Genomic DNA, 24,655 nt, shown 5'->3' with positions numbered 1-24,655 from the left:
GTGAAACCTTAGGATACCACACCAACTGAAGGGCTTCCCAGATTGGAACACCCAGAGGCAACGAGGCAAGATGGCCATCCAGCGTCCTTGGCCAACCGAGGGGCAGCCTCAGCTGGGGAAGGGGGCGGTAGTAGAACCAGCACTGCCATGGTATGAACTGGTCTGCAAACACTCCTCACGCTGCAGCTTACAGAAGCTGAGGAAGATCAGAGAAAAACCTGAACGAAAAACAGGCCACACTCCTCAATCAGAGTATTTATTAGTCAAGAGAAAGGACCCAAGCTGCACCCCACTCCCATTCCCAAGTCACCTGCTTAATCAAGGGACAGGATTCAGGGAAATCAGAGGTCTCAAATAAGCCCGAACACATCTGGGGAAGAACGGTCTTTCATTTCCTAGACCTGACACTGTAATTATGTATGTTTTCCAGGGAGGAGGCCAATCAGAGTAGTGGATGGCCCTTCCTTGTCACAGCTTGGGTGCAGAGAAGGGCTGGGATAAACGGGTATTTAAAAAGAGAGAAGAGGAGGAGAGGCAGGGGCACAGGAAGGTCAAGGGCTGGGTTCACCCAGATCACACAGCGTCATACAAAGACCCAACCTGGTGACTTGAGTTCTCAAACTACACCAGGGACCTGGAGGCTCAGCACCTGGCGAGAGGAGAATCCCAGGGCTTCTCTTTCAACCCTCCTGTGATCAGAGGCAAAAGCCCCTACTTCCTTTCCCTCCACGGAATTCCCAACGGTCTGTCTGAAGGCAAGAGGACACGGTGACAGACCGAGAGCCCCAGCCCAGGCTGAATTTCTCCCCATTCATTTCCAAAGGCTCTTCCCAAAAGAACTAGAGAGATATGGAGCCCCAGGACTCTGTCTCTGCTCCCCAGTCCGAGAGAGGGAGTAGAGACAAGGCACAAAGACCCTGGATGTAAAAGTGAACATCAGTGTGGCCATATATAACATTAGTTGGGAGGGGGAAGGAGGGCATGCCCCCAAAGGGATGCTTTCCTTCACCTGGTAGGTAGCTGGGCCTTTGCTAGCAGCAGCAACCACAACGGATAGGGTTCACAGAAACGGCCCGCACAATAGGCCTTATTACCAGAAAGACAGAGTAAAAGCCTCAGCTGGTATGGCACAATCTCAGCTGGGATGACAGAGGGCAGTGGGCAGACTGCTCTTGCCGACGACACTCCTGCCTCGGCTCCCAGTGGTTCTGCTGACTCCAGATGTTCCCCATGGCTGGGAATCAGGGCCGAACGCGTGTTGTGTTTCACATGATCAGACACTGTTCGCCATTGGCACCTGGTGGGCCTGACAGATTGAGGGCATCCAGGTCAAAGTTGAGGCCAGGAGGCTGGAGAAGAGACGGAGGGACTGAGATTACTGCTCTTACCTCAAGCGACAGCTTTTGAAGGTGCGTCCCCAGTGGCCACAGCGATCACCTCAAGTGGAATCATTCGAGACTACAGAATTCCAGAAACTTGGGCTCAGGTTCAAATCTAAGAGAAGATATACTCACCATCTCCCCAGCCAGCTCTTTTGGAGGATGGCCCAAATCCTGTAGCTGGAAAGTAAGAGGAACTTGAGAAGGAGAGAATCCCACGAAACGGCAGTCCGAAAGAAGTATCTGAGCCACTGTCTCTCTCCTTTCTCCTGGGGACCAGGCTACGTGGCCTCTCTCGTGCTCCCTCCTCCACCTGGGTTTGGCAGTGTGGCCTCCTTCCCAGATACCCGCTCCACCGAACACACACCCAGCAGCACCAGGGGGCAGGTGGCAAGAGGAGGCCTCACCTGCTGCATGAGATCCAGCACCATCTCAAAACGAGCCTTCTGAGTGGCCTCGCTGTCTGTGGGGGTCTCGGCCTCAAACTGCTCACATATCTTGCCCATGACACTATGTTGTTCCTGATACTTTTCAAACTGCTCTGGAGGAAGAGACCCCCGGTGACTCTGCAACCATTCTGGATACTAAGGAAAGGGAGAACGGGTGCAGAAGAATTAATGGACAGTGGATAGGAAGGGCAATAAAATCTGAAAAGCAATAAAATGCGAAGGGGGAGGGGACATAGGGGAAGTCAAAACTAAAGACGTCAGTAGCACTGACTCCAACCACGTCACCTGGCTGTGCCAGCATTTACAGTTACCAGAGGACGGCACACTTCTTCTGTGAAGAGCCAGACAGTAAATATTTTAGCCTTTATGGGCCATGTGTGATCTCTCTGTCACATGTTCTTTCCTTTGTCTGTTCTGATTTTACAACCTTTATAAATGTCAAGAGCCACTCTTCGCTTGACAGCTGGATTCGGTGCACCCGGACCCCAGTCTGCTGCCTCCTGGTCTCCACTGTCCACTTCACTCTTGACCGCATGTTGCACTGTGTCGTTGAAAAGCTTCTGTTCCTGTGTTTTGTTTCTTTAGTGAAACTGTAAGCTCTTTGACAGCAAGGACCATCTTTTACACTATCTTAAATTGTTTCTAGCATAAAGCCAGTAAATCATCGTCAGAGAAATGACTGGTAAGAAATACAAGAAAGGGTTGATCAGACAACAGCCTCGAACCAGTTTACAGAAAACCAGAGCTGAAGAGCCTCCCCTTCTACCTTAAGCATCTCCAGTGGGGTACGTTTATTCCCAAAGACACAGCTCCTCCCCACTCTCCTGTTCCAAATACACAAAGGAGAAAAGAGCAGAGCAGAGAGATTGTGCACTCGAGTTACTCCAGCTCTGTAGGCTCGAGGCAGACAAGGAAGCCCACAGGCGTCGTCGACACAGTGGAAAATGAGGAGGAAAGGCAGAAACAGAAGTTCACAAACCTTTTCTGTAATCTCCTTCAGTGATGGGTACAACACGTCCTTGGACAGCAGGTTCTGCATGATACTCTGCATGATGGGGAGGATGTTCCCTTCCCCATCCCCTTCTTCCATGCCCAGCCCTTCCATGGCCTTGGTCAGTTCCTCCTCTGACATGCCTGAGTTCTAGAAAGGACAGGAGAGAGGTGAGCAAATACAGATGGTCCGACTTAAGACCACTTTTCAGTTTTAGATGGTGTGAAGAGGATGTACATTCAGTAGAAACTTTACTTCCAATTTTCTTTTTTTTTCAACGTTTATTTTATTTTTTTGGGACAGAGAGAGACAGAGCATGAACGGGGGAGGGACAGAGAGAGAGGGAGACACAGAATCGGAAACAGGCTCCAGGCTCCGAGCCATCGGCCCAGAGCCTGACGCGGGGCTCGAACTCACGGACCGCGAGATCGTGACCTGGCTGAAGTCGGACGCTTAACCGACTGCGCCACCCAGGCGCCCCTTTACTTCCAATTTTCAATTTGGATCCTTGACCGGGGCTAGCGATATGCAGATGATACTCCCTCGAGGTGCCACGGTGGCCGTGGCTCCCAGGCAGTCACGTGATCACCAGGATCAACAACTGATAACACTGACAACCATTCTGTCCCCACGTAACCGTTCTGTTTTCTACTTTCAGGACAGCATTCACTAAATTACACGGGATACTCAACACTTTACTAGGAAATAGGCTTGGTGTTGGGTGATTTTGCAGATCCACAGGCTAACGTAAGTATTCTAAACACACTCAAGGTAGGTGCGGCTAAGCTGTGATGTTTGGTAGGGTAGGTGTATTAAATGCATTTTCAACTTGTGGTATTTCCAACTTATGGTGGATTGGCCAGGATGTGACCCCATCGTAAGCTGAAGACAGCGCCTTCTTGGGATGCTTAGCACCCTTTCAAGTGGGAAAGAACTATTTAAACTTGCCAGCAGCAAAACAGTGTGGCAGGGACAGACTTCAGATGCTACCCAAGAGAGTCTGTCTTTTTGCTGATGTGTCTGACGGGCTCTCGTGGCCCCTACCCCTTCCCCTCACCTGAAGATCAGTGGCATTTTTGGCGAGTCCACTGAGTGTCTCCTTCAGGCAAGATGTAAATTCTTGTTGGGAGGTTGCATCACTGCCTAGGAAAGATCGAGAAAGGCCAAGTCGTTTGGATTTTTACTGTCTGCTTCCCCAGACTGCGCTGGTTATCAGCTTGGATACGCAGCATTTACTGGTGAGTCACTAGCACTCCAAACCTCTGAATCCTCCGTGGTCACCTTCATAGTCACTTTCACAGATCTACTCGAACCGGGTGTCACTTTGTTCTCCACGAAGACACCCACAACACTATGACCCTTAAAATGGTCAGTTTTCAGTAATCTTTTCTGTGACTTTTCAGCCTCGCCCCCTTGCATGACGCAGTGTCCCCGTCCCTCCTCCCATCTCCTGGTCCCACCCGATGGCCGTGATATGATGAGTGCTGTCAGCTTGACTAAGAGTGCTCTCTGTGCGCAACAAACACTGTGGAGGTCTGTTCAGGGGTCTCCAGCCCCCCAGGGCCGCCTCCTCACCCACTCTCCCGGCAGCCTCTGAGAGCTTTTGGAACTGCTCCACCAGATGGGGCTCTTCCTCAGCCAACTCCTTCATGGCCTTCTCGAATTCTGCAGTGGCTTGGGAAGCCAGCTCGCTGTCGAACAGTTCTTGGAAAAACTTCTCTTGGGAGGCGAAGAGGGCATCCTGCAGCGAAGGGTGGGGGGGGGGGCAAAATGCATCTCTTACTTGGCCCCCACCGACAGAAGCCACAGGCAGGGGCTCTGGGAAATGCAGTGCTGCCCTCCTGCCCACCTCCACTGGACATTCTAACTACCTCTTTTCAGGAGGACAGTAAGAAAGGCACCGGGCCACTGAGGGAAGGGTATAGGGTAGCATTCCCAAACCAACCTTTTAAATCTGCCTTCTCTTCGAAGCACTTCCTCAAGATCCCACCACTCCATCCTCAGGGTCAGGCCAGGCCCCCTCCCCCCAATCCACTCCAGCCCACAGGGGCCTGCCCCACCTCTGCTTGCAGGTGCTTGCCCACACACCCCTCCCCACCCTCCCTTAAGAGGGTGGAATTTATACTTTGGCAGTGTCTCCTGGCGATCTCTTCTGGGGCCCCGAAGCATCAGGGGCCGTGGTGGTAGGAGGGGGTGCCGGGGAGGGTTTGGCCTTATCGAAATCATCAAGAGCACCTTCAGAGACAAGAGACATAGTGTGTGTGTTGGGGACGGATGAGGATTCAAGGCTTGGTGGGGGGGTGCGGGGTAAGTTCTGGGCACAGCATTACGAGAACAGTCTTTCAAAGTGCCATCTCCCTTTTAAGTGTCCCTCTCCTGGCCCACCCCTCAATAAGCTGCCCACTTCCCTCTTCATTACCCAATTTATTGTGATCAAAGAGGAACAAATCCCTAAAGGTGGAAGAGGCATCTCTCTCATAGCAGGAAAGAGAGACTTAAAAGCTCTGCAAAGACATCTCCATCTACGCAGTGACTTCCTTGCCACATTCTACCGATTCCCCAGAAATCCCACACCAATATCCGACGAGAGCAGAGAACACAGGTGTTCTTAAACTCCTGAACTCACTCTGGAGCCCTCGAGGGCGTAATTTTTGGCAAGAAAGCAAAAGCCACCAGACGTTCCACCCCGCTTCCCGTGGGTCCTGGTACTCGCACAAACTGAGGGACAGCACGGGTTCAGCCCTCCCTGGGCAAAGTTCCTAGAGCTTCCTCTGGCCTCATCTCCGCAGATAACTATGTGCCAATCCACAGAGTCACTTGGCACTCCTCACCGTTTCTGTTCATCCTTCTGCCTGCCCACATCTCTGTGACTGGGCAAGAGACAAAACATATTCACCTCTGGTCTAAAAACCTGAGTCCTCACCACCAATCCGCTTGCTGGGCTTAGCGGGAGGACACTGGCCCCACTGTGGGCAAGAAACCAACAGAAGAGCGGAGGGCGGGGAAGAAAAGAACATCCAGCCTCTTTCAGGAGGGTGAGCTGTCTCCCCCTAAAGCCCTCTCCCCCTCAGTTTTTCAGTGTAATGGAGGGGAGTCGGCTTGAGCTGTCTGACACGGTGAAAGTACTGGAACGGGGCCGGGGGAGGGAAAGGTGAAAGGCTTGGCGAGAGGAAAAAAGGGGGCAGAGGGCAGCGCACAGAAGGCCGCGCCAAGGGCTGGTCGACCCTTAAGGCGAGCAGGTTCGCAGCCCACCAAAGACCGAAAACAGCCGCTGGCGGGAAGGAAGTTAGGTTAACAAGAACTTGCTCACCGAAACCTAGGGGAGTTCGGTGCCGGATCGTGAAACACCGTCCGGCGGGCTACTGCTTCCCCTCCGGCAGGGAGATCAACGGTCTGAGACGCTCTGGGGCCCAACGTGGGCTCCCGAGCTCCCGCCGCGGAGGAAGGAGAGGGTGACCCAGAGATTTTCTTCGGAGTCACACGCAGACCCTCTGCCCCCGGCCAACCTCTGGAAAGCCTCTCCCGCTCCGCCCCCAATATCTCGGGCGCAGTTTGCCCCGGAATGAGCCCTTACAACCGCCCACCGTCGGGCCTTCCCCTTTACGAGTTCTTACTTTCCAGAAGCTCTTCCAATTCCCGGTCCGCGTCGGCCCCAGCACCACAAGCCTCCTCGGCGGCGGCCATCTTGCTACCTCCGGCTTGCCGTAGGAGGCGGGGCTTCGCGGCGTCCGTGCCTCGGCCCCGCCCCGCGCCCCTCCCCTTGTCCTCGTGCAACCAGTAGTAGTGCAGGCCGGGCCGGAGCCGCCATTTTTAAAGGGACAGGAAGCTCTGTGGGTTGGGTTTTGTTTTTTTTTCTTTCTCGCCAGGAACCGTTGAACTAACGGAGTGAAACTCACTGTGAAATTCTACCAGGTTACTGATTAGCCCGGCTTCCTTTATTTCAACTTCTCGCGTTATCCAGAGAAGAGGCTCTTTCATCATATGCTTCTCAACACTTAGCACTCTCTGACATTCTATTGATTTTACTTCCTTGTTTACACTGGCCCCCCAGGCACTGCGTGGAATTTGAACACCCAGCGGGCGAGGACTGCCATCCGTGGTCTTCACTGATGTAAGCTCAGCTCCTAGGCGAGGGCCTACAACCCCGCTGGCGCTCACTGGCCACTCGCAGCCCTCCCGGACCCTGATGAGGCACACTTCACCGCGGGATCCGGCGGCTGTCTCTCATTTCCTATTCTCCGACAGGGTTGCCAGAATGAAGGACACAGGACTAGGAGCTTCGTTAGAGCACAGGGTGCGTTGGAGCAATTCAGGCAGAAAAAGCAAGTCTGGAACCTCGGACTGAGCCAGAGGACCATTCATCGTGGTAGCTATAGACCTACCTTCCCCGAACCATCCCCTTTTCTCCATATAGAACCCAACCTCTAATCCAGTGAAGCGGGGGGGGGGGGGGGGGGGGGGGGGGCTCGGTAAAAGACAACTCCAGACACCCCTTCCCTCCTCCGGGATGGTTCTCCTCTTCAGATGGGTCAGAGCTGCCTCCCACGCAAATCTGTGTTAGCATTTAGAGCGCACCCACTGTTGTGCAGGATCCTGTGCGGGGCACAACCCAGGAGAGTGACACAGATGGGACCAGCCCCTGCTGTAAAAGAGCTGCCTGAGGATTAGGCTGGAGGTAGGATGAGACTGAGAGGTACACACAGTAAGGATGATACAAGGCAAATGTCTTCACAGAAGGGTCAAGCGCTATAAAGCTTAAAAGGGAGAAATCACGTGAGTGAAGTCACTTAGGGGCGCTCGGGTGGCTCAGCCGTTTGAGCGTCTGAGTTTGGCCCAGTTTGGCTCACAGTTCATGAGTTCAAGCCCCGCATGGGACTCCTGCCGTCAGCGGCAGAGTCCCCTCTTTCTGCCCCTCCCCCACTCACGTTTTCTCTCGAAAGTAAACATTAAAAACAAAACAACACTAAACTAAATGAAGTCACTTCATGGCTTCCGTCCTTAGCTTCCTAAACGCACACTTGAGTACCGTGTCGGGTACCAGATTAGGTACTCTTTCCGGCACAGATAGGGCACAGGGTTTGTAAATCATACCTGTGCAAACCGTACTGTGTTCTTCCAGACACAAGTGGTGAGTGAGGAGAAAACATTCTGAACTGAAAGTCAGAAGACTTAAGTCCCAGTCCCAATTCCGTAACTAAGTACTTTTTATTATTTATTTATTTTTCTTATTTATTTTTGAGACGGAGAAAGACAGAGCATGAACGGGGGAGGGTCAGAGAGAGGGAGACACAGAATCTGAAACAGGCTCCAGGCTCTGAGCTGTCAGCACAGAGCCTGACGCGGGGCTCGAACTCACGGACCGCGCGATCATGACCTGAGCCGCAGTCGGCCGCTGAACCGACTGAGCCACCCAGGCGCCCCCGTAACTAAGTACTTTTGTTCAAAACCCTTTATCACTCTAGGCCTCAGATTAAAGTTCTTTTCAATTCTAAACTTCTATAACCTAATCCTTCTCTGATTAACCGCTTTCTCCCCAACACCTGTTATTCCAGGCTTTCTCATTTAACTCCAACCCACTTACATGTATGTCTCTAATAGGACTATAGTTATATCAAGCACATATTATAGGTATTTCGCCTGGCTTTATACTATTATGTTAATATAAACAAGGTAATAAGAAAAATACTGGAGGTAAAAAAAAAAAAAAAAAAGAAAAATACTGCAGGTAACTGGAGAGAACTACGATGGAGTTGAAACATGATTTGTCCTTTGCATCATCTCTCAAACTTGCTTCTGCTTTTCTATCCTTACTATAGTGTGATACTCCTAGCACCTCCTTTCCATATTTATCTACCTCCTGCCTAATGTATAGTGAAAGCTGTTGCCAAACCTTATTTTACAGCATTTTTAAAATGTTTATTTATTTTTGAGAGAGAAACAGAGTGAGAGTGGGGAAGGGACAGAGAGAGGGGGACACACGGAGTCCAAAGCAGGCTCCAGGCTCTGAGCTATCAGCCCAACGTGGGGTTCGAACCCACAAACCGTGAGATCACGACCTGAGCTGAAGTCGGATGCTTAACCGACTGAGCCACCCAGGCGCCCCTGAAACGGAGTTTAAAATGAAAAGTACAAACTAATCAAAAACACAGCATGCCAATCTACCCAATGTAGTCTTAGCACACGACAAGCAAAACCCTGTATTGCCAACGTAACCGCTGTAACATGTGTATTACCTGTAAAACGTCTAGAACAGCGAGAAGTACCCGGTAGGTGCTCAGTAAGTACTGGCTGTAACTAGCAAAAGGGGAAAGGCTGCTGTGGGTAACGGAACAGGGGAGCTACTTGCTATGTTCTCACAGTTTAATATATCCTATGAAAAAAATGTATTTTTTAAAAAGACAGTGGGTGTTTATTACTTTTGTAATTAAAAAAAAGATATCGGGGTGCCTGGGTGGCTCAGTCCGTTGAGCGTCCAACTTCGGCTCAGGTCACAACCTCACGGTTTGTGGGTTCAAGCCCTGGGTCGGGCTCTGCACTGACAACGTGGAACCTGGGGCCTACTTCAGATTCTCTGTCTCACGCTCTCTACGTAAAAAAAAAAAAAAGAAGAAGAAAAAGACCCCTGGTTTGGTGGGGCAGCTACATAAAGTGGGAACATGAGAGTGTCCAGGAAACAAATGGAGCCACAAAACTGTCATAGAAATTTACTTTATTAAGTGTGAGAAACAAACACAAGAACAATGGCTATAAAGAACAAACCAAAGAAAAGTGATGTGCATTCTTGGGAAACCAGTTTCTTCTCAGACTTTTGAGTTCCTGGGCACACACAGGGTACCTGCCTGGGAGTTCACATGCCCAAGGAAAACGGCGTGGGGGGGGATGGCTAAGAGTCTGCTGTGGCTGAGTAAAAGTTACGGCCTTATTTATCACATCCGGCTTCCGTCCAAAAGAAAGATACAAAGGTGGTGGGGAGGGAAAAGATAAACACTGAAGGAATGCAGTAGGCAAAGTTTCAGCACGGAACTTTCATCTGTTCCTTGAGTGATCTAAGCTGGGAAGGAGATCACCACAACTGTAGTCACCTCGACAAGACGACAGAGAGGTCTAGACATTTTGATTAACTATAGAAGAGGAGAAAGGGACATTAAGTTTTAGGGCAGGACAGCTCAATATCAGTAATTTGAAGGGCAGCTGAGGAAGAAAGAAGTTAGGATATAGAGATTGGTTCTCTAGAGGAAAATACGGTGTTTGACCCTGCACACACCAGAGGGAGCCTCAGCGGAACTGCAGAGGACTGATCCTTAAACCGATGACATCTTTGCCAATCTCTGTCACCTGTGGAAAAGGAAACAGGGAAAAGTTAGGGAATCTGTGAGGGTGCACAGCCCAGAAAGCTTACTCCCTCCACTCCTCAGTGAGTACAGCAGAGTATGTGGTTAAGATCTGTTACTGCTCAGTAAACAGCAGTGGGGAGAAGCTCTAGTTTTCTTTAGTATCACTGTCTCAAGGAGCTAGAGGCAAAAACGGAAGAAAAAAAGAACCAACACGCTTCTTTCTATTTTCTCTTTCTTTCCTCTTCCCTCCAGATCCTGGATGTCTTTCTAGAGGACAGTACTTACTGTAGTGACCTTGCAGACTTGACCCTTGAACTCAGGGGAATAGCAGGCCCCACTGAGTGGACATTTCTCCACTGGCTTCCCACGGTAGATGGGCCGGTGAGACGCAGCACAGATGTCAAAGGGGTTGTGCATGTCGTAGCTGAGCTGGCAGGCGTCTGTGGGGTTCTTCTCACACGCAGACAGAATTTTGCGGGTCTAAGGGAGGGAAGGAGTATTTTATTTAAGAGGACCGAAAGCTGCACGTCACAACTCACCACGGTTCAGTAACTTCCTTGACTCGAGATGCCATTGTACCGAGTGAACGCGTAGGTCCTTTCGTACAGGACACACGTGAAGGGGTCACAACAACCACCACTCCTGCTGCATCAGGATCTCCCCTTCTCAGTATCAGTGGCTCCACGGATGTAGACCCACAGTCTTCCACCAAGCCTGGAGATTAGCAGAGCCAGGACTCAAAGGGTTAAAACTGGCTTCCGCCGCCCAGGAGGAATGCCTTCAGAGACCCCAAGTAACGGGACCTGTGTGCGGAGGTTAGCAGCGGTGGGAACGGGTAGCAGAGCTCAGGGACGGGAAGGCGGAGCTCTTCTAGGTGGCGGGTCACTCTACACCTGTGCCTTGTCTGAAGGAGTTACGACTTCGCTTTCCAAGAACAAAAGGAAGCACCCTTGCCACTAAGTAAAGAGAAGACGGCATTCGGTTGCCTCCTTCTGTTGAATGTTGATCAGTGCTTTGTTTTTAGAGGCAAAGGCCTTGGCTTCTACTCCCTCCACGTGAGAGCCGGTCTGGTGCCTTTATGCCTGAGGAAGGGGTTCCCCTCTACCTGTTGAGCCACCTCTGGCTTGGGCCCAAGTTCCAACAGGCGCCGAGCAAAGGTGGCAGCTGTCTTAAAGTTCTTGAGCTTGAAGAAGAGGTTGAGGGCCGTGCGCAGCACCAGGATCATGTGCACAGGCTGCAGGTTGGAGTGGGTGAAATAGGCTGCCATCTGGTGGACAGAGAGGGGGACACATGCCAGGCTGACGGTACAGCAGACATAGGTCACTTATAGGCCGCGGCCCACGCATTAAACACAACACAAAGCAAACAAAAACGGGGCCGACTACGAGGCAGAGCGATCTTCTGCCCCCGGGGTGTGAAGGACTGATGGAATGAAGAAGCGTAGAAAAATACACCCTCTCCTCAGAGAAGTAGGCCCAAACTTCTCTTACTCCCCAGACTGAAATGTGGGTTTGGACTTTAAGAATTCAGACCTAATGGAGGCTGAAGGGGCGGACCTCTCTGCACCGTGCAGAAGCCCAGAGAGACCGTACCTCACAGATGCGCTTCTGCTGTTCCAGAGTCTCTTTGGGCAGCTTCTTTCTTTCTATCTCCATGGACAGGCCCACAATGTACTCACGGCAAATGGTGATAAGCTGCTGGGCCTTGAGAGAGGGGCAAAGCAAGGTCACGGCACAGAGGCAAGACCGTGAGGGTGCCCGGGACTAGGATGGGCTACCCCCTCCTACCTCCGCAATCTCCTGCTTATTGTCCACGACGAGGAGGGGCACGCTGAGTAAAATGGAACGGAATTTTTCCACGGCCTCCTCGAACTTGCCAACTGTGGTGAGCTGGTAGCATAGCTGTAGCCGCTGAATGAGGTCATTGAGCCTCAGGCCCACGGCTGGCACGCCATTCTTCAGCCCCGCATCCTTCCTGGAAGTTTGGAAAAGTAGGAAGAAAAAGGGATAACCCGGAATCCACTAGACTCAAAGGGGAAACAGGTGGGGGAACTGGACGCGGATGTATAAACCAAACCTCACAGAGTGTCGAGCCCAAGTTCCTTCCTACTAGGAAACCTCCCCTCTGGGACGACCATTAACTGTCCCTCAGGCTGTCATCCGAAATATCCACCCCACGTGGAAGACACAGAAGCCAGGAGCAAGGGGCCTTACCAATTGCGATTAGGGTAGCCATACATGGAGGGCAGGCAGGGCAGAGCCTGATAGGTGGTGCGGCCTCGGGCATAGGTCTGTAGGAACAGTTGCTTGTAGGGGCCAAACTGGGTCACCCCCACCTGGTCGTGAAGGAGCTAGAATACAAGAGGAAAGAAATATAAAAAAATTGTGACCTTGCCACTGCAAAACTAGCTAACCTTGGGCAAGGTACTTAACTTCTCTGTACTTGTTTCCTCATCAGTAAATTATACTTAATTATAGGGCCTACCTCGTTTAGGAATACCTATAAAGCATTCAGGATAGTGCCTGACACACAGTATGTCAATGTTAGCGGTTGTTGCATTTGTAGTTACTGGAGTTACTGCTGTTGCTACCGTAACATATTGTAACATACCTGCTCCTGAGGGGGCGCTAACTTACTGATGTGAGCCAGAAAGCAGACTATACATGGGTGGGAGATGGCTGGAAAGATCCACCCGGTAGAAGAAGGCCTTAGGAGGCTACCTTCCCTAGGCAAGACCGGGGTTTCCACGATAAATCCACGCCTCTGCCCTCATGCATAGGTTAATTTCCATTTGGTTAAGAGGAGTCAACCGTCTCCCTGGGGACCCCGGGCGAGAAACACTCCGCAAGAGCCAACGTTACTCTAAGACTTACCCGCATGGCTGTTTCAAAAGAGCCTGCCAGGATGTGATCGACTGGAAGCTGAGAGTTATTGCACCAGATCTAACAAGAAACAGAAAACCCAAGCCAACTGAAACACAGCCCCTTCTCTTCCCAAACTACCCTCCCCTGTACCTAGAGCAGAAGAGTAGCCATGTTCTTTACACACGAGTCCAGCAGAGCCAGCTCAGAAACATTCATGCCCGCAGGGTTGCGCTTCCCTGCTCACCTGAGTTGGGCTGGTTCCCTTGGTGGGAGGCACAAAGAACCCGTCGTCAGCACCCCCGGCTGTCCCAGGGGGTACGTCCTAAGAGAAAAAACATCAGTCATTCAGAAGCTATTCAAGCACTTTGTTCTGATAAGTCTAAACACAGTCCTTGACCTTGCTCCCAGCCTCGACCGGGGAGGAAGGGGCGGGGGGCGCTTGTGGGAGAAGACCCTCAAAACAGGGGCAGCTTCACCAGTAACAAAACGATAAACCAAAAGCTCCAATTCAGACGACAAAGCTTGCTGCCTTTTCATAAGCTGCTGTTGCTGCAGCCTGACCGGCTGATGGGAGATAAGCATCAGGTCAGGAGGATCTACACCCCCTCCCTTCTGGGGGCCTCGGGACGGGTCGGGGGCAGTATGGCCACCGGCTTTCACAGGGAGACCCAGAGGGAGCCTCCCCGGGGCAAGAACCCCACACACCAGCTCAGGAGGGAGCTCCAGGTCCTCTTCCACATCCCAGCCGCCTCCTTCTTCCTGTCCCCTGCCAAGAGCGTCATCCCCCAGGCCATCCGTAGCCTCCACAAACCCATCTGTAAGGAAAATCCAGGCTCAAAGCGGATTTGCAGTGACGGAATTTTAGCATGAAGAAAGCCCAAAGCTGGGATCCTTGTCGGTTCCTCGGTCTGGAAGCCTGCAGAACCGCCCCACGGCCCAGCCCCGACCCGTCCTCCCACCCCAGGCCACCCATCCTGCCAGGAGACCCCCAGAAGAACTCTCACCTTCATCCAGCTGCAGCTCCGCATCCTCTCCCCAGCCTTCGGTACCAACGGTGTCAATGTCAATATCAGCAGCCAGGGCTCCTCCCTTGCCTACAGACAGAAGAACACAAAGGAGCTGGTTATAGCCAGGCAAGTCTGAGATCCGGCCTCTTCTGCAAGCAAGCTGCGTCCTTACGAAAGCAGATGCCAAGCCTCTGTCCACTTAGTATTTTTATTATTTACTTCTGTAGTACAGATGCTATGCTACCTTGCAGCAGGTTTCAAAAAGAGAGGAAGTAGAAGAGAGATGGGAACAATTGGCCTTGCTGACACCAAACACCACCCCCTGAACCGTTTTTTACTTAGCAACTCCTGGAGTCTCCTGCCGAGATCTCTAAGTTACTGCCACTCCAGCGTGTGCAGGGCATGGGGACACAGGGTAGGTCAGAGATGGAGGAGAGGGCGGGGCTGGGCACAAAATGCCCTGGGGTCCATCTAGGCTGTCAGCCAGGAAAAATAAGCCCGCAGACATCTCCAAAACAACAGGAGCAGGTAAGGGTGGGAGTGGGGGACGGTGGTAGCACACATCTGCAAACGCCCACGGGACAGAATCTGAGATTGCTGCTTCGGTGCCTTAACACTGTCCCTCACAAATGATGAGATACTGAACAGACTGACCACACAGACGCTAAAACCTGAGGAAACGCACCCACGTGGTCACAGTGGCTGCCCGAGGCCTGGACTAAGACAACTCTCTTTTCTCCCCCTATTTTCCAAATTCTAATCATCTCATATACTTTTATTTAATTTTTAAAACATGGGATGTCTAGGTGGCTTAGTCGGTTAAGCTCAGGTCTTGGTCTTGGGGTTGTGAGTTCAAGCCCCACATTGGGTTCCACACTGGGTATGGAGCCTGCCTCTCTATTTATTAATCCATACATACATCGATCTATTTATTAATACATACATACATATATACATAAACACAGGGCGCCTGGGCGACTCAGTGGGTTAAAAGCATCCGACTCTTGATTTCAGCTCAGGTAACGATCTCACAGTTCCTGAGTTCCAGCCCCAAGTCAGGCTCTGCGCTGATAGCACGGAGCCTGCCTGGGATTCTCTGTTTCCCTCTCTCTCTGCCCTTCCCTTGCATGCTTGCTCTCTCTCTCTCTCTCTCTCTCTCTCTCCGTCCCTCCCTCCCTCAAAAATAAACAAACATTAAAAAAAAACAAAAAAACGTACCACAGCTCAGACTGGCGTGTCACTGCTCCATGACGCTCACACAGAAGAAAGGACAAAGAGCTGAGGGTACTCTGGAGGACAGCTCTTCACAACACAAACACATGACAACAAAAACACTATAGGAGGGGTGGGCACTTACCCTTGCCGGCAATGGAGCCTTCAAAGAAGCCTTTGGATACAGTCAGTAACGGCCAATTGGTATCCAATGGCATGATAGGTGCAGGTGGCTGGAGCAGCTTGGCATTAGGGTCAATGTCTGGGATCTGAAAGGCAGAAGGTTAAAAGCAAACAGCTCTCAGAAATCATGTGGGGAAGTTTACAGAGCCTCCTTTGACCTCATTTATTCCTCTGCCTCCCCTGCTAACCAGATGGGAGAGTGACACTTGTAGGTTTAAACTGTCCCCCCGATCTCAGAGTTAATTCTGTAATCGGACACTCATGTAAATAAAAACTTACTGTCTCCTTCTCTGGGTCAAATGTCTCCTTCAGGCTCTCGGCTTCTTCATCTAAGCCATGAGTAGCAGCTGTGAGATAGGCCAGGGACTCTGTAGAGAAAACAGACTTTGTGGTAGAGGGTCCAAGATGTCCCCCGGCGGTCTCTGCCTCCTGGTATTCAAGCCTGTGCACCATCCCCTCCCCTAAACCGTGGAATGGACTTAACTTGCTTCCAACAAACAGGACGTGGCAGAAGCCACGGAATACCACTTCCAAGATTGGGATACAAAGAGCGGGGCCTCCACCTGGATGCCATTGCCTGCTCTGAGGGAAGCCAGCTGCCGTGTTGCAAACTGCCCCATGGAGATGCCTGTGTGGCAGAAGGTTGACATTTCCCAGCCATCAGCCCGCAAGGACCGGAGGACTGCCTGCAGCCATGCAGGGAGCGTGGGAAGGGATCCTCCCCACTTGAGCCGGAGACATCCGCAGTCTTGGCCAACACCCTACCCTGATGCAGGCTCCTGACGGACAGTGAGCCAGAGGTACCCAGCTAAGCCATGCTGTAAACTGAGGTAACGTGCATTTGTTGCTCTAAGCTGCTCAACTCTAGGGTAATTTGCCACACGGCAGCAAGTGACTGATGTACTCGCTTATCCTTAAGCTCTAGCACCGATGCTGACAAGAACCTGGGAATCGTCCCTGACTCCAATCCTCACATCCCACATCCAGCCCTTCAACAGATCACATTGTTTCCACCCGCACAAGACATGCTGAGTCTGACCCCTTCACTCCTTAGCACCGTCATCCAAATCACATCTTCCTTGTTTCCTGGCGTATCTCAAATGCTAGCACTGTGCTTGGTACATAGTGGGTTCTCAGAAAATTCCGTTTGAGAATATATAAACAAGTAAATAAGAGGGCACCTGGGTGGCTGTGGCTCAGTCAGTTGAACGTCCGACTCTTGGTTTCAGCTCAGGTCCTGATCTCAGTTCAGGGGTTCAAGCCCCACGCTGGACTCCACGCTAACAGCACACAGCCTGCTTGGGATTCTCAATCTCTCCCCCTCTCTCTGCCCTTCCCCACTCGCACGCACGCACGTGCTCTCTCTCTCAAAATAAATAAACTTGAAAAAACGCGACTATAACAAATTAAGTGAATGAGTAAAACCTCCAGACTTGAAGTAAAAAAAAAACAAAAAACAAAAAACAAAAAACTCTAACAACCTCTAACCAACTATATTTACTAGGGTATCTGCTTCAGGACCTTTTAAAACCTCCTAACCTCCTAGTTCCTCCTGACTATTAACTGTTTTCCTAAGAGTGCTTGGACAGACTGAATATTCTGGCTATACCTCCCTTTGGCCCTGAAGCATGCCTTCTGAGCATGGTAGGAGCATGCTGTCTCTTCTGGAAAAATGCACAACAAAGGGAAATACCTCACCACTACACGTGGGGAACTCACCACGAAGAGAAAATACTTTCTAAGCCGCAAAGGAGCTGGTGAGTCCCGCATGTTACTTACTCTGCCCACAATTCTTCAGGATCCGCACCCGCTCAGACACGTCACCCAGGTAGAGTGCATTCTGATAATGGCCACTCATGTCCTTTCGGATCTCAGCTGCATCAAGTCAGTAAGACACCAGGTTAGGTCTTCTTTCCGAAGTTCCCTCTCTCCTCCCCTCTACCTGCCTTCACCTTCCCTCAAGGCCCCCACTCCCCACCCTTAGCTTCTGGGGCTCACCAATCTTCATCATCTTGCGAAGTTTCTCCAGGTTGCCAGTGATAAGGTACAAGAAAGAAAGTTTGTCGAAGTTTTTGGTGCGTTGATAACACATTTCCACAATCTGGTGGTTCCCCTGCAGCAAGGCCACTTCTCCCAGCTTTTCCCAGCAGTTCTTGTCATCCAGTGCTTTGGCTGCTTCCAGAGCAATCTAAAGAACCCCCAGGGTCAGAGGTCACAGGTTGGCGGGTACCTTGACTCAAAACCAGGGACCATGGTCGAAGTATCCGCCTCTACATAAATCTCCCACAGACTCTCTACGCTTGCAATCACGCCTACCATTCAGTCTAATTCTACTGAAAATCCTATCCCCAAACAGGGTCCCTTTGGCTCCACGGAGAGAAGAATCCCATCACACATCCTCCTCCTCAGAAATTTACTCTGACAAACAAAATCATCTCCTAGCAGTTGCTGACCGCACAGGGTCAATTCTTGCTTAGCTACCTTATTTTCCACCTGCTAGGTCTAAAGATCTCCGGGGGCTTTAGAAAAGATAAGAAGTAATAAGGAAGTTCAGAACGAGAGAGTCAATGTACCTAAGCCACCTCCCCATTTAAAAATAATGCCTGTACATCTAGGTCCCAATATTTCCTAAGGCCCTGTCCATCTGAGCAGCCAATCGGCAAGTAAAAGGTGAAGGGAATGAGAACTTGCAGAGTCCCTGCCATGTTGCTCCTACGCTAGAGGCTAATGGATTCAGAGTAACGGACAATGAGGACAGTAGCATTGCTGTGGCAGAAGCAGAGGCAGCAAGTAGCAGAGACGGGCAAGCCGCAACAGGAAGACAGCTCCTTCTGACAACCCGGACCATCTCAGACTCCATCCTCCTCGCTGAAGGGGCAAGCCCGGAATATGCCCTCACACCGCAGCCCGCACCCTCTCACGTTCTCTGTGACGACGCGGGGCTCAGGACCCCGTCCCCCTCACCTCGATGTTCCCACACTCCAGTGCCAGGCTAAAGCGAGTTTTCTCGTCCTTGACGAAATGCAAGGCCACCTCAGGGTAGCCCTTCTTCTGGAGGTAAGCGATGATAGACTGGCCAACCAGTTTCGCATTTCTCACCATGTGCAGCACCTAGACGTGTGGGGTGCGGCAGGGCAGGAAGGAGACATGACTCGGGGAGAAAGCAGTGCCGCCCTCTCGCACCCCTAGGGGGCCCTCTCGTTTCGTACCTCATCATATTTTCTGTTGATCAGGGCCAGCTTGAACTTGAACTCCGTGGGATCAATGGTGAGCACCCGAGGACGACACTCCCTATCCAGGCAATAGACATTGTTGCCCTTCACCCGCGTGACATAGATGGGTAAATCCAGAGTTCGGATGATCCCGTAGTCCCTGCAAACAGGAGTTAGCGGATTCAACTTTCAGCGAGCGAGGGGGAAAACCTAGCCTGGAAGGACACGGAGCAAGCCTAGGACACGACTTTGGATCTTCTCGCTGCTCTTCTGCCAAGTGCCATTTGCACAGCGGTATAGACAGGAAGTGGTTCAAAAGAGAGCAGAGCTAAACGCCACGTTTACTGCTTTTATTCTTCTGTATGAAGCGGGAAAAGATAGGGCCGATGGTCTGATCTTTCCTCATAAGCTACTACTCTGGGAGCTAACAGACATGGCTGCAGGAATCAGGCCTGAAAGTTAAATCTTAAGTTCTGATGTACAATCGCTGGGCCACTAGGGGCAGCTGAAGTCTCTCCTTGCAGCTACAGGTGCAAGTGGAAGAGAGGGAGATGTGAAGTCTGACACACACAAGAAACGGTAAAAGGCGAAAATAATTTTAAACTGAACGCAAATTAAAAATGTATAATCTAGGGCGTTAAGTGCACATACCGTATTAGAAGAAACGCTGAAAACTAATGAGCTCTATACAAATACATTGGAAAATTAATAAATACAATAAATATAAGCCAGCGACTCAAAAATTTGTTCCTTTACAAGTTAAACCAGAGTATACCTCAAAAAAATAAGCCAATCATAAAATCAAGAAATAGAAAAAAGAAACAAAATACAGAAGTTCAAGAAAGGCAAAAGCTAAATAAAATTCATAAACCTCTTATGAGTCATAAAGAAGATGTGGTTTATACTACTTGGCAATGAGAAAGAATGAAATCCTGCCATTTGTAGCAACTTGGATGGAACTGGAGGGTATTATGCTGAGTGAAATAAGTCAGGCAGAGAAAGACAAATATCAAATGATTGCTCTCATATGTGGAATTTGAGAAACTCAACAGATATACATAGGGGAAGGGAAGGAAAAATAAGATAGAAACAGAGAGGGAGGGAGGCAAACCGTAAGAGGCTCTTAAATACAGAGAATGAACTGAGGGTTGATGGGGGAGGCAGTGGGAGAGGGAAAGATGGGGGATGGACATCGAGGAGGGCCCTTGTTGGGATGAGCCCTAAGTGTTATATGTAAGCGATGAACCATGGGAACCTACCCCCAAAACCAAGAGCACATTTTATATACTGTATGTTAGGCAATGTGACAATAAATTACATATTAAAAAAAAAATAAAAATAAAAAACAAACCTTTTGTGACTCTAATTAAGAAGAAAAGACAAAATGGCCAAAATAGGAATGAAAAAGGGGATATTCCTAGAGCTCCTGCAGGATGAGGGTGGGCGTAAACTTTTTTAAATGATCAAATTCCAAGAAAAGTAAAATTTACCAAAACTGACTAAAAACAAATAGAAAACCCCGACAGTCCTATAACTGTTACACAAGATAAACTGAAACTGAATCACAAAAAATCCTCCTATAAAAGAAAGTCCTAGGATGGGGGCTTCACTGGATGACTTCACTGGCAAATTCTACCCAATATTCCAGGAAGAATTAAACCCAATCTTATTACAAACTCACTAAGAGAACAGAAGAAGGTATATTATTTTCCTTATTTTATGAAATTTGCACAACCTCAATACCAAAACCTGGCAAAGACAGAAAGAAAAAGGGAAGTCGTAGACCAATCTCATTTATATATATACGTGGATGCAAAAACCCAAAACAAAATATTAGCAGACTAAAACTAGCAGTATCAGAAAAGGGTAAAACATCATAACCAAGTTAGATCTGTATCAAGAATACAATGTTGGTCTCGTATTTTTAAAAAATCAATTTTAATTCACTACACTAATCAACAAAAGGAGAAAAATCCTAGGACTACCTCGGTATACGCAGTAAAAAAAATTTTATGTAATAAAATTCAGTATTTATCTGAGATACAGGACAGACATCCCTTAATAAGTAGAAGCTATCTCTAAAGAAATCTACAGCAAGCTTAGGTAATGCCAATACACTGAAAGCTTGCCCTTTACATTGGGACCAAGACGAAAAAGTCTACTTTCATCATGTGTATTCGACACTATGTTGGAGATCCTGGTCAGTGCAGCAAGACAAGGAAAATACAAGAAAGTATAAGTACTGGAAAAGAAGAAACAAACGGTCAATTACCCACAGATGCTATGATTACTTACAAAAATAAGGCAAATTACTAGAAATAATAAAAGTCTAATAAGATCTCTGAAATCAATTTAGAGACTTAATTATATTTCTAAATATCATCAGAACTTAGAAAGTTAAATTTTTAAATGGATAGTTTCCATTAAATTTTTTTAATGTTTATTTTTTGAGAGAGCGAGCGAGCGAGCACAAACAGGGGAGGGGCAGAGAGAGAGGGAGACACAGAATCTGAAACAGGTTCCAGGCTCTGAGCCGTCAGCACAGAGCCTGATGCGGGGCTCGAACTCACGGAATGCGAGATCATGACCTGAGCTGAAGTCAGCCGCTTAACCGACTGAGCCACCCGGGCGCCCCAGAAGGTTAAATTTTTAAATGGATAGTTTCCATTAAATTTTTTTAATGTTTATTTTTTGAGAGAGCGAGCCAACGAGCGAGCACAAACAGGGGAGGGGCAGAGAGAGAGGGAGACACAGAATCTAAAGCAGGTTCCAGGCTCTGAGCTGTCAGCACAGAGCCTGACACGGGGCTCGAACGCGCGAATCGTGTGAGATCATGACCTAAGCTGAAGTCAGACACTCAACCGACTGAGCCACTCAGGTGCCCCATATCCATCAACAAATAGCGCTGAAAACTGCCAAGTGCCTAAAATAATCTAATTAAAGAAATCCAAGATCTCTATGGAGAAAATTCTAAAAACTTTACTGAAAGATGTTCCGGAAGACCTAAATAAATTAAAAAAAAAAATTTTTTTTTAAGTTTATTTATTTTGAAAGAGAGTGTGTGCAGGAAGGATAGAGAGAGAGGGAGAGAGAGAGAATTCCAAGCAGTCTCCACACTGTCAGTGTGAGGTGCCAGATGCGGGGCTTGACCTCACGAACCCGAGATCATGATATGAGCCAAATTTAAGAGTTGGAGTCCTGCATTGGGCTCTGTGCTGGCAGCATGGAGCGTGCTTGGGATTCTTTCTGTGTTGCTCTCTTTCTCTCAAAATAAATTAAAAAAAAAAAAAAAAAAAAGTGGATGCTTAGTTAACCAACTAAGCCACCCCAGTGACCCGATACATTTTTTTTTAGAGGGAGAAGAGTGCTAAGGCAGGGAAGAGGGGCAAAGGGGGAGAGAAATTCTCAAGCAGTCTCCATACTCAGCGTGGAGCCTGATATGGGGCTTGATCTCACGACCCTTGAATCATGTCCTGAGCCAAAATCAAGAGTTTGACACAACCAACTGAGTCACCCAGGCGCCCCACAGAAGACCTAAATAAATGAAGAGTTACTACACCATGTTCACAGACCAGGAAATTTAATATTGCGAAGATGTCAATTACGTCCAAAACAATAAACGCCCTCAATGCAGTCCCAACTGAAATCACAATAGGGCTTTTTGTTTGTTTTATTTCGCATGGAATTTCACAAGCTGATTCTAAAACTTATACTTTAAGGCAAAAACGTTTTGAAAACTTGCCCTTTCAAGGCAAAATTAATTAGAAAATAGCCTATAACTTAAAAGAAAAATAAAAGTAGGAAAGATCTGAGAATCTGCTCTAGCATGTGGGAAGACCCCTAAAGCACAGACCCCAGAAAACAGGTCCTTGCATTTCTGTAAACATGATTTACGTGTGACAAGGAAGGCACTGCAAAACTAGGGGGAAAGGCTGGTCTGTTCAGATGATGTTGGGACAGCTGAGCCTGAAACTGAGCCCCCTCACAGCCCCTCACACCACACACAAATATCAACTTTAGGAAGATCACAGCCCTAGGTAGGAAAAACAAAAGTACAGGGGTGCCTGGGTGGCGCAGGTCATGATCTCATGGTTCATGAGCTCAAGCCCCACATCGGGCTCTGAGCTGACAGTGTGGAGCCTGCTTCAGATTCTCAATCAATTTCTCTCTCTCTCTCTCTCTCTCTCTCTCTCTGTTCCTCCCCTACTTGTGTGCTCTCGAGCTCTCTCACAATAAATTAATAAACTTTAAAAAAAGAAGGGGAAAAAACCCCCAAAAAACGTATAAAGTTCTTACAACACAATATAAAAGGGGTGTCTGGTATCTGGATGGCTCAGTTGGTTAAGCGTCTAATTCTTGATTTTGGCTTAGGTCATGATCTCATGGTTGTGAGATCAAGCCCCATGCCTGGCTCAGCATGGAGCTCCACACTGAGCCTGCTTAGAATTCTCTCTCCTTCTCTATATGCCCCTCCCCCACTCATGCTCTCTCCACCTCCCGCCCAAGGTAGACAAAAAAACAACAAAAAGTTTCTACAAGAGGATACAAAAGAATGCCTTTATAGCCTTGGAGTCAATAAAGGTTTCTCAAATAAGATACAAAACCCAATATCCACAATAGGTAAGAGTCATAAATTCAACTATATTAAAATAACAACATCTATTCATCAAAGGATAGGATATCATGAAAAGAATCAGAAGACAAACTACGCAATGGAAGGAGGCATTAAGATTTGTAACATGTAGCCCAGACAAAGGACTGACGCTCAAATATATGAAAAACTCCTAAAGTAACCAGGATAGATAACCCATTAAACAAAAACAGATAAAAGTCCTGAACAAAATTCACAGAAAAGGGAACCCTGAGGGGTGGTCAACTGAAAAGTTGCTCACTCTCATTAGGAATCAGAGAGTGGCAAAGCTAAATGACAGTGAGATGCCATCACAAATCCACCATAAAGACAAAAGAAGTCTGACAAAGCCAAGTGTTGGCCAGGATGACGAGCGAGGAAGCTTTGATACGATGTTGATGGCCGTGCAAATCGGTACAGCCATTTTGGAAAGCAGTTTCACATTACCTAGTAAATGTGAAGATACGCATACTCTATGATCCAGCAATTTGGTTCCGGACACTCCAGAGAAATGTTGTGTGTGTATGCACCAGAACACATGTAGAAGACTGTTTAAGAGAACGCTTTATCACAGTAGCAAAATCCTAGAAATAACTCAAATATCCCTGTAGAGCAGAGCGGATAAACTGTGGTATGTTCACAGGATATTATACAACAACGAAGACAAGTAAATTAGAGCTGTAACATAGGTATGTACATCTTACAAACAAAATATGGAGCAAAATAAGAGCAAAATAAGCAAAATACGAAAATAACATACTCAGGATGATTTACATGCAGTTCAAACCAGGCAAAATTAAAACATCATTTGAAGACATACTGGGTGGTAAAATTACAAAGAAAAGCTTGGACGAAATTACCATAAAAGTCAGAATAATGTTATCTTTGGGTGGGAAACGGAGGTGGTTGTGATTAACAACCACATGGTGGCAAGAGGCCTCTGGAGGCCAGCACTCTTCTGTTTCCTGACTTGGGTGGCAGGAACGTTCATTATATGACGATTTGCCATTCTCTACGTATATACTCCGCATTTTTCTTTATTCAAGTCATATGTCACAATTTTTTAAAGACTTGAAAAAGAATGTTCAGCTGTGCCTAGCACATATGCGCCAAAGATTTTCCACGAAGAAAAGTTCAAGGAGGACTTCAATTACATCCCTTGAGAGAGAACAGTGATCTTAAGAAGCTACCTTCTCCCACTCTGTGTATCAGAGAATTCACTTACCCAGTGGTGACGGCATATTTGATGTGGTTGCTTGTGGTATAGATAAATACCCCACTCTCATCCCAGGCCCCACTCTTGACGCGAATGTTCTCGTGAATGTTACACAGAGCCTCCAGTTTGCGGTTACAGATCACGATGGCTGTAAGAGGCAAAGGGCATGAGTACTCTG

At 48.7% G+C, this 24,655-nt stretch overlaps 2 protein-coding genes across 3 annotated transcripts in view; both read right to left on the bottom strand.

Annotated features, from left to right (window-relative positions):
* Positions 1 to 240: 240 nt before the first annotated feature.
* PEX19 (peroxisomal biogenesis factor 19) lies at positions 241 to 6,555 on the bottom strand. Of its 2 annotated transcripts, XM_058700986.1 has the most exons (8): positions 6,434 to 6,555; positions 4,945 to 5,054; positions 4,395 to 4,560; positions 3,877 to 3,962; positions 2,808 to 2,969; positions 1,787 to 1,963; positions 1,515 to 1,559; positions 241 to 1,349 (listed from the first exon to the last, which is right to left on the bottom strand). In XM_058700986.1, the coding sequence occupies exons 1-8, from the start codon at positions 6,501 to 6,503 to the stop codon at positions 1,266 to 1,268; spliced, it is 900 nt and encodes a 299-aa protein (XP_058556969.1). In that variant the 5' UTR covers positions 6,504 to 6,555; the 3' UTR covers positions 241 to 1,265. The 2 variants fall into 2 exon arrangements, with proteins under 2 accessions (XP_058556969.1, XP_058556970.1); XM_058700987.1 differs by lacking the exon at positions 1,515 to 1,559.
* Positions 6,556 to 9,511: 2,956 nt separating this feature from the next.
* The window catches only part of COPA (COPI coat complex subunit alpha), a 45,906-nt gene continuing 30,762 nt past the window's right edge, over positions 9,512 to 24,655 (bottom strand). The window contains exons 17-33 of the mRNA XM_058700962.1: positions 24,487 to 24,625; positions 18,629 to 18,791; positions 18,384 to 18,530; positions 17,418 to 17,607; positions 17,199 to 17,294; positions 15,699 to 15,787; positions 15,382 to 15,505; positions 14,022 to 14,111; positions 13,723 to 13,832; positions 13,262 to 13,339; positions 13,027 to 13,095; positions 12,367 to 12,503; positions 11,941 to 12,127; positions 11,746 to 11,856; positions 11,259 to 11,420; positions 10,439 to 10,633; positions 9,512 to 10,154 (exon numbers count right to left, since the gene is read on the bottom strand). Of these exons, the coding sequence (XP_058556945.1) occupies positions 10,095 to 10,154; positions 10,439 to 10,633; positions 11,259 to 11,420; positions 11,746 to 11,856; positions 11,941 to 12,127; positions 12,367 to 12,503; positions 13,027 to 13,095; positions 13,262 to 13,339; positions 13,723 to 13,832; positions 14,022 to 14,111; positions 15,382 to 15,505; positions 15,699 to 15,787; positions 17,199 to 17,294; positions 17,418 to 17,607; positions 18,384 to 18,530; positions 18,629 to 18,791; positions 24,487 to 24,625 (2,147 nt within the window). The 3' untranslated portion in view covers positions 9,512 to 10,094. The remainder of the gene's footprint in view (positions 10,155 to 10,438; positions 10,634 to 11,258; positions 11,421 to 11,745; positions 11,857 to 11,940; positions 12,128 to 12,366; positions 12,504 to 13,026; positions 13,096 to 13,261; positions 13,340 to 13,722; positions 13,833 to 14,021; positions 14,112 to 15,381; positions 15,506 to 15,698; positions 15,788 to 17,198; positions 17,295 to 17,417; positions 17,608 to 18,383; positions 18,531 to 18,628; positions 18,792 to 24,486; positions 24,626 to 24,655) is intronic.

This window comes from Neofelis nebulosa, chromosome 15 (genome assembly GCF_028018385.1).
Source record: "Neofelis nebulosa isolate mNeoNeb1 chromosome 15, mNeoNeb1.pri, whole genome shotgun sequence".
NCBI classification, from domain to species: Eukaryota; Metazoa; Chordata; class Mammalia; order Carnivora; family Felidae; genus Neofelis; species Neofelis nebulosa.
This window is presented reverse-complemented; position numbering and strand designations above follow the sequence as displayed.

Bases quoted from the DNA above. Each gene is read 5' to 3' on its own strand.
- PEX19 (XM_058700986.1), bottom strand. From the start codon at position 6,503: ATGGCCGCCGCCGAGGAGGCTTGTGGTGCTGGGGCCGACGCGGACCGG. The intron at 4,561-4,944 runs GTATAAATTCCA...CCTTCGCTGCAG, and splicing joins CGCCAGGAGACACTGCCAAA to GATGCCCTCTTCGCCTCCCA. The intron at 2,970-3,876 runs GTGAGGGGAAGG...TGTCCTTTCTAG, and splicing joins AAAATGCCACTGATCTTCAG to AACTCAGGCATGTCAGAGGA.